Here is a 10,370-nt window from a genome sequence, read left to right as displayed (position 1 = left end):
AAATTGTCAGCTACATTCTTGTCCCGGAGCTTTAGTCAATCTTTTAGTTACTCTGGATCCAGACAATTGAGTGCCTTGAAGTTAAAGACTGAGACCTTGTACTAAATGTGATATTCTATGATAAGACAATGTAAGGAGTGGAGGACGGGACTGATGTGTTCACAGTAGGTAGTGTTGCTAAGCAGACGTGCGCAATGTTCTGTGACTATTGCAGTTTCCTATGTGCTGAAGGCTTCATGCCCAGATATATCACATTGCTGTAGTCTAGCCAAGAGGTGACAAACATGTGAATAAATGTGGTTAGGTCATTGTTCGCCAGAATGGGACAGAACCTTCTACCCAACCAGAGATGGTACAAAGCATCACTCATGGATGCTGCTATGTGAGATCTTGAATCCAGGAACATTCCTAAGATACGGACTAAATTGGCCGATAGTGAGGGAGCACCATCAACCAAAGGAGATGCTCCACTGTGGCTGCAAACCTTTTAAAAAATGCTTTCCTCTGCCAATTAACAAAACCTCTGTCTTGCTTAGGTTCAGCTTCAACCTGTTGTTCTTTTTCCATGAGCTGATGTCGTTCAAACAGTGGGCCATCTTGGTGGTGGTGGTATCATATATTGTGAAGGACATGTGCAGCAGTGTATCATCTGCATATTGCTGGCACTTGGCATTTAACCAATTCACACTGTGCCTGCATGTAGCTTTTGAATAGGATCAAAGAGCAAGTTGATTCTTTTGGGACTCCACAAGTGAGTGGTCTAATAGTGGAGGTGCAGTTTCTTTTCACTGCTTACTGGATGTGTCCCTCCAGGAAGGACTCAAACCATTTTAGCTCGTTACCTTGGTCCTCTGCTACCTCCCTTAGATAATACAGCAGTATATTATGCCTGACAGTGTTCAAAACTGCAAAGAAGTTCAGGAGGATGAGAATGGATGTCTGTCCTCTGTGCATTGACTGCAGGAGATCATTCATCAGATCCACTGGCCTGAATCTAGATTGTGCCATAAGGTGAGGTGAGGAAAGAATAACCACTAGATATACTGTAAGCCCAGAGGAGTTTTCAGAGGCATAGGGAGTTTCCTTCCTTCATTGTTCCAGCCCTTAATCTCCAGGAAAGGACACCTATCCATAGAATTTTTGCAGTCTCTGTCACAATCTGCAGGTGACACATGTGGATGTCTTTGTGATGCCCTAGTATCACAGTGCCCTCTCCAGCTTCCACAGTCCAACTCTTCCATCTGAGTCCTATAAAAACGTGTCAGTGTTCAAGTTTTCCTGCACTTAAAGATAATGCAGTGTGCTGTGTCCCTCTCTGTGCACAATAATGGTTTTCATAGATGGCATGTTTCAAAATAAACTTGCCCCCATCCAAGATCTTTCTTGTTTTTGTATATTTTCTAGCACAGTAGTGTGCTATACAGTAGATCTATAGCCACCCAACTAGCTTTAAAGTTTTCTGTTGAACTCTTATATTTTAAAAATCCTTTCCTATGTTGTAAAAATTCTGCATAACCCATGTGCTATCTTTTTTCCAACCAATTAGCTATTTGAGTAACAACACTCACAGTCTGGAGCAGGTTTTTGATATATTATGCTTTGTGAAATCCATACATAATTCTGCTTTGAGTTATTTAAAAACACATCTATAATTTCTCATTTATGCCTCCAAAATTTGTGATTACACATAATAAATCATATTCACATATTCTTTTAAAGAAACATCGACACATTTATTTCATATATGTAGAAAATGGTATAATTTATATCTCGCTGAACAGACTTTACAATTTTTTTTTACCAGTTATTTCCCAGTCAGTTTGCTTGTGAGGGACCCACACCAAAGATCAGTCAGTTTTTAAATCTGAAAAGAGATTCAACTCAACCGAGTTCAGGAACTCTCCATTAGTAGCCAAACTTTTGAGTGCTTATATGAAGCTTGTGGTCTGAGTAGTTTTGTAGTTGGCATTTTTCCTATATTTGAGGAAAACAAACCTATTCTGCATGCACAGGATTCAAGACAAGTTACTCAGTTATTTTATTGTTCTAACCAAGTTACAATATCTGGTCACTCTGATTTATGTAAGTGTTTTCAAAAGAAGTGTACTCAATTAAACATGATTAAAAGAAGTCAACATATATGCCAATAAATTATAATAAAACATAATTTACAGCAACATAATTATCTTTATAGGTATAAATAAATAATTTTAAATCTACAAATTCTAATATTTAAGAATGTATGTGATAATCTAAATTGTATTCAAAAGATTTGTTGATATAAATGAACTGCGCAGTATGAATGAAAATTTTCTTTTCTGCCACTAGATGGTACTGCAAGAACTTACACAATATTTATAGGAAGGAATGGGTTCAGTGGATTTTGTTTTGTTTTTCCTGTAAATGATCAAGAACTGTTGTACTAAAATTAAGTAACTTAACAAAAAAAATATTGATATCAAATAATAGAATCAGCATTCAGTCTAATTAAACGTTTTCAATAAAGCATTATAACATACCTGAATTATAAGGAATAGTGACTGACATGGAGTATAGATTCAACTAAATCTAACCATTTAAATTATCTGAATTATTGTCTATTCTATATTCCACTGGAAAATAGAGTTCAGACACAATTGTCTGGTTCACATTCTGTTTCTTCATCCAGGTTTGGACAAGGAGTTCCATTATTGGCAGGTTGGAGGCGTACATAACGAGTTCTGGTTTTGGTCCCTAGCTTTCCACAGGTACCTCTGCAAAGACCCCAAGAAGACCACAGTGAAATCTCACAGTCCAATGGTGTTTCTGTAATATATATAAGAGGTGATGTGACAAAAATATGTACTTGAGACAAACAGAGTTGGCAAAACATACAAAGCTATTATCAAATTATCCTGGCTTATACAAATTTAAGGCTGATGTTTGTTTTGCTACATGAAGAATTTACTACCTGTTACATTACTGATGACATTAAAAATGATCTACTTAAATATACAGAATTAACATGATTTGAATTTTACATTCCTTTAATAAAAGCCATATGTTATCTAATTAATAAAGACATCTCCTGGAAAGGTAGATATTTTTATACTGTGAAGTAGAGGTTGTTTGAGGTACTGCATTGGGTATGGTATAATACTTATTTAGTTGAGAATTAAAAATGTTCCTATCATGGAAAACTGTTTAAAATGAGCATGCTCTGAAAATAGAATTGTATTTTACTGTTATCTCACAACTAATAACTCATTTGCTCTTCCATGACTTGCTGGATAATACCAGAATTAAGATTTTTATCAAGCTTAATTATATACTCTGGCAATATTGTTCCTATTCATTTCATTTTCCATTTAATTCCTGTTCCATTCTTCCTCATGAGTAAATAAAATATTAATTCTTTTTTGCCTAAATCGTCTTGTAGTTAGTGTTGGCAAGAAAAGATAAAGTACCTTTTACACACTAAGTCTACCCTTAGCCAATAAAATATATTGTATAACTAAAAGCTTTTTAATACCAATGTACTTCTAATTTACTACAACCAAAAAAGCCAGAAATTCTGTAAAGTAATATATATAACAGAAATGTAAGTTATAAAATCCTCAAAGAAAAAAATACTCTCTCCCCTGCGGTTGGGAGGAAATATGGCTGTGGGGCAAATCTTGTCTGAGCAAACTGATTGAGTAACGGTGTAGTGCAGAGTTCAATGGGATATCAGGGAGAAAAGGCTTGTTAGGGAATCCATGGACACTTGGTGCAGCTCTGTGGTGTGCATATGTGTGGACTTCTTGTGTAAGGTGCTGGCATCCTGCTCCCTCTTACAGTGGAACTGCACCAGTTTTGCTGTAGTCGTGGATCTCCATGGACCTGGAGTGGATGGGGAACGTAGTCTGACCTTTGGTAATCCAATCTTTCCTTATGCCTCTGGGGTAAGCTTTTTATATGGATTAAGTTACTGGTATATATACAAAGTGGGGACTTCTGACTAGGAATGGCTAATAAATGCTTTACTTAGAATTATATTGCTCTGATTCCGTGTCTGTTGCTCTTATTTTACAATATCTCCCGAATTTTACCAATATTTTGAATAGAGTGGAGACATGGACTTGTGTAGAAAGCTTAAAAGAACTAAAAGTGTACTTTGGCTAAACAATTACTATTATCTCATCAAATGTATTACAAATGTGCTACATGACCTAATGTAGTTTGTTACTATTTGCAGTATCTACTATGGGGGTGCCCAGTACTGGAACACTTGGGGAGCAGGTGAGGAGGGTTTAACCTAGATGGAACACATTAATTAACTTTGTGGGGAAATTAATATAGCATGTTGGTCTAGCTAGCACTTCCAGTTACTTACATTTATGGGGAAAAGTATATTAAATAAAAATTCTCTAAAAGTACCATATTGGCTGGCTCCTTACTCTTGGATCTTAAGCTTTCAGGACAAGACAGACGCATCTGTTTTAGGCTAGGAGCGGAGACCCAAGAGTGAGAATCCTGCATGATATCTTCAAAGTAGCATACTAAGGACCTAGTTCAGGAAGCACTTAAGCATGTTTTAAAGACCATCCTTAGTAAGGAAAGCACTTAAGTACATACTTAAGATCCTTTCCTGAGTTGGGGCCAGAGTAAGTAGTAATCACTTGTCAAACATTGTGGAGGAAAGGATATTATTCTACATGTAATTTGCGTCACCCAATTTGAATGATGGATGATCAGCTCTTGTTTACTGAGAAAATTTTTTTTTAAATTGCTATAAGCCAGTTAGAAATCTGCTCGTTTATAAATGTACAAGCCAGGTCTTACTAACCATATGGAAGGTAAGTTTTTTTATTTATTAATTGTGAGGAAATTTGTGAAGCCCACCTTATGGTCCAAACTCCTGGCACAGAGCCGAGAAATAGATTCTTCAGTCCCAATCTGAAGCAGCTGGTGTGCCCTTGGGCCATGTCTACTATTACAGGACATGCAGGGAATGTGTCCCATAGATTTCTCCTGTGCAGGATATGGGTTTCTGCATTCCTCTCTTAACAGTCCTCCCCATTCCTCTTTTCACATTCCTCTACAGAAAGCCACCAGAGGAATGCACAGAGTAAAGTTGTCTAGGACTCTCTGCCATCTGTCCTCTTTCCTCCACTCAGAGGGGATGTAGTATTTATGCTTTGAAGGTTTGAAGGTTAGAATTTGTCAGAAAGACTGGGTCAAATCAGTGCTGTGAACCTTCACTTAGGCCTGGTCTACACTAGCCACAGATTTCAGCGGCAGTCAACGGGAGATACGCAAGTTACTGTACTTAGCTTGCGTATCTCCAATCGACTTCCTAATGTCTACTTACTGCAGTGTCTCCACTGTGCTGTGCAAATGGGAAATGCCCTCCCATTGATGTGGCACTACGCTACTTGCCGGGGTGGATTTACAGAGTCGACTTCCGGGTTCGATTGAGCGAATCTTTACTGCCGCTCAGTTGAACCCGCAAAATCAAGCCTGCACTGCCGGCAGTGTTGTAGACATAGGCTCACATGAGCACTAACATTCACTGCCAGTTTAAATAAAAGAATGCAGTGATGGGATAAATATATTACTGTTTGGAATTAAATCTTGGCTTCACTTAAGCATTTCAATAAAAATGTAAAACTTTCCTCAGGTATCTTGTTCTGTTGTTATCATAATTCTATTCAAGTCAGTGCATTTTGTTTTCTTATTTCTTATCACTTACAAAATACTTCTTACCAAGGAGAATATAGTAAGTATGGTGCCTTTGCTCCATTATGTAAAAATTCAAAGGACGGAAGTACTTTCTTCAGTATTTACATAGGATTTCGGGAGATGAGAGTCTGACAGAGCATCCCTTTCACACAGGACTGGTGGCTCTGTGGAAGTTCTATGGCTTGAATAAGCCATGCTGTGGATCTAACCCAAACCTGTGGATCCCTGGCCAGACACAAAGGCTTTTTCTCCATATTTCTTTCAGTACCCTCTTATGGCATTTGGACTGATTTATTTCCTATTCTGTTGGTGTGGTCTCTGTTCTCTGTCACATAGGGCCTAATTCTGATCTCACCTACTCTTTGTTTACACTTGTGTAACTCCACTGGCTTTGGTAGAATGCCTCCCAATTTATACAGGTATAAACTATATTAGAATTGGACCCAGAGTACAGAGGAATAGCTAATGCTGTTTCACATAGAAAAGTGTTACAGAGAATTATATTGATCAGGTGTTATTTGACTGGTCATGCCCCTTTTTCTTCGCAGCACTTTTGTAAAGGGAAAAGTTGCTGCTGCCAGTAGACGGAATATTCTGCATAACCACATTTCTCTTCACATGGCCTGCCAGATTTGAAGATGTCTGAAATTTTGCTTTTCTCCTTGCTGCTCAGTGAATGGGAAGAATAGGATCTAGTTGATCAAAGTACTAACCACTTACCTGATACAGAGTCATCTATTTCATTGCCTATAGCAGTTAGGTTAGGCTGAGGACCAAGACGACCCAGTTGGCTTCTTTTAAGTTTTACAATGGTTACTCGAGCAATAGGTGGCAAACTTTTTAGCTTGGGATAATAAAATGAGTTTGCTGGGTGACTTGGAGAGGAACAAGTAATCTAGGAATTAAAAATAAAAGTTTATAGAAATAGTATTGCCATGTTAGGAAGGATAGAAATTTTAAGCACATTATCATGTCTCAATTATGCTTCTGAACAAGTAAAATTCATATGAATTGGGGATACACTGGCTTTATTCACACAAACCCCACAAAAAAAGTTGTGATTTCTTGTCATGAAGATAATCCCATTAACGCTGGTGGAAAGGATTCTGGGACTGAGATCACACAAGAAATTGTGGCTATTTCTGGGTGGAGATACTGGATGGAAGGTAGTGAGGGTGCACAATAATGCTTGGAGCAGGCTGATGTAGGAGACAAGAACTACTAGGGAGGGCATGCTAGTGGTGGCAAGGTTATTGACTGGGGCATGATGAGTGCTGTAGTAGTAGATGTGGCACTGCTATAGGGGGTCACAGAGGGGTGTGCTTCAGCTTCTCTATTCTGCTCTACGAACCTGAGAAGGAGTTGGGCTTAGTGCTGAAGTATTAAGGGATGTAGAGAGTCAAGGTACTCTGTTTCTCTCCACCTTTAAATTAACAGTTTCCTGAACCAGAGTATGGGGTAGACCAAGCATGGAATGGGCAGACAAGACTTATAGCAGGGGAAGGGCAGTAGCAGTAGAAAAATGTTTGAGTGAAGCTGCCTCTTCCTTTCCATTAGCTCATTTCCTTTAGATGTTAGCAGCTGCCAGGTTTTGACAATTCCCTCAGAAAACTTCCCCTCCCCACGCAGCCCACATGGTGGTTGCAATGCCCAGAAATTCCCGAATACAGATAAATATCTAGCCCAGACCAACTGAACATTATCTTTTCTGCATTATTTTAGTTTTATAAATTCATCTAGTTATTTAAAAAACATGAAAATCTAAAAAGAATGCATTCATGTTTTACAAAATTTTAGATGACAATACAAAATAAAAGTTTTATGATCCTAGATATAATAAACACATTTAAGCCAAATGGATTGCAAACACAGAAAATAAACTGACAGCCAAACAAATGCTAAGTGCTATTACTGTGGAGTTACCAGCTAAGTCATAAATCCAGATACTGGTCAAGATACTAAAATCATTTTGCAAAGAAAAAATGTTCATGTTGCAATTCCATAACAGTTATTTTTTAAAGAAAAATCATAATATACTGGTATGACATAACATGCATGCATACGACATACAGACACTTACTTCTGTAACAGTGTCCTGTGGAATAGTGGCAAAGTTTGGTGAGGAAAATGTGAAACCACTGTCTGTTCCAGCATCATATGGAAAAAGTTCTATTATTTCTTGTTCTTTCCAATGATCTCCTTCACATAGATTTAGGCTGTCAACACCAACAAACCAATCAGGGCTGGGCACAATTCGTACAACAAAAGAAACCTAGGAGTAAAAGAAAAACATAAACATTGACGGTTGCCTGCCAGTCTCTACAGGCTTGGGTAACAGGAACATCAGGGTCTGATTTCTAGTCTGGCAATGGGTCAATCATATTTATGATCATTTTATTTTAGAGTTTCTAAATGAACATATTCCAGTGTGCTTTTTTACTTGAGATTATGTTCATAAAGCTCTTTAAAACTGGATTATCTTAGCAATTCCTTGCATTATATTGATAGTTATCAGTGGCATTTCAAATATTATCTCCTGTTGCCTCCTGCTGGTATAAAACTAGTAAGCGACCCTTAAAATGAAAATGTAAATGTAAATGTACATACTAAAGAGTGTCTTGAATGTGCTTCTAATTCCGCGAAGGTTTGTCCTGTACCACTGGAAATGGCAGGAGCTGAGAAGATTCCATGCACACTTTGAATTTTTTCTCCAGCTGCTTCGATTTCCTTCATTAATGTCCATGCTTCGCCCTTTTCAGCAAAATCACGCACACCATTGCTGGCATATTCATCCTTTTTCCACATGTTATAGTCAGAACTATGGGTAACACCTATTTAAGGGAACACATTGCTCAATATAAAAGTCTGCTTTGGATTATCTTAAATGTCTGCACTCTCTCGGTTTTATTTCTGATGTGGAACAATTTGGGTATTAACATTTAGGATATTCTAAAACATTCAACTGATCTCTGTTTACTTCAGCTGTAGCCAATTGAAAACAGTTGCAGTATCCAAAGTACTTACAGAGTCTGCAAGTTCTATATGTCACTGTCTATCTGTCAAGATACATTTTACGAAAGCGAATTATTAATAAATTCAAATTAGAACAAAAAAAATCACTACAATAAAGAATTTTATCTTTGACACTGTGCACATTTCACTTACCTAGCAATGACGACCACTGTGCTGGAGGTCTATAAAGAGGATACTGCTTAGGGAAAGCAGCCTGACTCCATTTCCCTACAAAGACCATGCTGTACTTAGCAACTTCCTCTGCTGTGCAAACAGAATCATTACCCACAGGCAGACAGCTTGAATACCCTAAAGTTGTTATAAGCAGAGTCCAGATGACTTTACAGGAGCTGTAGCCAAAAATCAGGTTTTCCATTTTCTTACATATGGAAAGAAAAAAAAAGTGTCCATATTAGCCTTATTAGTCACTGTAGATTCAAAACAGAATAACTGTAACCCAATGAAATTTAATATAGTGTAAGTTTTGAACAAAAAGAAAATACACATTCAAAGCATTGAAAAACTTAATGCATCTAAGAACATATAGGACTTCCAGAGTGGAAGTTTCCATGCAGTATGTTACAAATCTGTAACTCTATCTAGGACAAGTGTTGCTAATGGAAAATAAAAAATATCTTAAACTTGTTCATGGTAATGAGTTTGAGGAAATATGTATATGATTTTCTTTTAAAATCTTATTAGAATCACATCTTGAATAAATTAGACCTACTAAATGTTTCTGTATAAAACATTAATGGAATATTTATTTTAAAGATAAATTATATGTTACTTTGCCATGCTTTATTTAATTAAAAAGTTCAAGCAGAATTTTTAGAACACAGATTTAATGTCAAATACAGTACAATTTAAATACATTACTTTGCTATCATATGTACTATGAATTTTTTTTTTAATTAACATAATTGCAAACATCCTTGCATCAGACTGAAAGTTGATTGTTTAAAATTCTACTTTTTAAATACTTTTGTCCTTATAAAAAGCTGCATAAACATAATAGAACCACTAATAGTTGTAATACATTAATTCATTAAAACAGTTTTGAGTACTCACTTAATATTTCCTCTGGAGCCCAGATACGGTGAGAGCACCTGCTTTTGCTGGCAGCTGAGCTGTTCTGCAAGAGAGGACAATAGGAGTCTTGCTATTTATGCCTGAAGAGAGCCCCTTTGGTCCAACAGTTACTGTAACCTTGAAACTTTCCAGTTTAACAAAATGAATTCAATACTGTTGCTTGATTTTTTTTATGTACTACCAGAATCTCTTGTATGCTAGTCGGTTCAGGTTTCTATTGGAAAACTGTGATGCTGACTAGATACAGAATATTTCTTAAAGGTACCTTAAATTATTACTAACAGCTCAGGTTTTCTGGTGACTGTGTAGTTTTCTGTACAGCTTATTAATGCTTCTAAGCTATAAAAATGAACTGATTCCAAAACTAAAACAGTTCTGGTGGAAATGATTTAAATGAGAAGCATATTTTCTTCTAAATTTTATTGTCTGACAGATGCTCCTGCCAAACATTTACGAGAGCTCTCTCACTCTCACATACCATATGTACATGTTCAAATAAGAAGGTGAAAACAGCTAAACAAATCTAGAGAAAGAAATTTACGTTATTTTATATAGTCACGCAT

General features: G+C 36.9%; 1 protein-coding gene across 1 annotated transcript; it reads right to left on the bottom strand.

Annotated features, from left to right (window-relative positions):
* Positions 1-1,731: 1,731 nt before the first annotated feature.
* Positions 1,732-9,286, bottom strand: SPON2 (spondin 2). Its single transcript, XM_067567631.1, has 6 exons — positions 9,266-9,286; positions 8,869-9,094; positions 8,311-8,534; positions 7,784-7,975; positions 6,424-6,598; positions 1,732-2,805 (listed from the first exon to the last, which is right to left on the bottom strand). The coding sequence occupies exons 1-6, from the start codon at positions 9,284-9,286 to the stop codon at positions 2,627-2,629; spliced, it is 1,017 nt and encodes a 338-aa protein (XP_067423732.1). The 3' UTR covers positions 1,732-2,626.
* Positions 9,287-10,370: the final 1,084 nt, after the last annotated feature.

This window comes from Emydura macquarii, unplaced genomic scaffold (genome assembly GCF_026122565.2).
Source record: "Emydura macquarii macquarii isolate MOO-44397 ecotype Brisbane River unplaced genomic scaffold, CSIRO-AGI_Emac_v2 contig_2795, whole genome shotgun sequence".
Classification (NCBI taxonomy): domain Eukaryota; kingdom Metazoa; phylum Chordata; order Testudines; family Chelidae; genus Emydura; species Emydura macquarii.
Note: the sequence above shows the minus strand (reverse complement) of the source record. Positions and strands in the feature narration are given on the sequence as shown.

What these genes read in the sequence shown, in the direction of transcription:
- SPON2 (XM_067567631.1), bottom strand. Translation starts at nt 9,286, where the DNA reads ATGGAAACTTCCACTCTGGAA. An exon ending in CACAGGACACTGTTACAGAA is followed by an intron (nt 6,599 to 7,783) that starts GTAAGTGTCTGT and finishes TTTAATTCCTAG; the next exon opens with ATTACTTGTTCCTCTCCAAG. An exon ending in AATAGATGACTCTGTATCAG is followed by an intron (nt 2,806 to 6,423) that starts GTAAGTGGTTAG and finishes TATATATTACAG; the next exon opens with AAACACCATTGGACTGTGAG.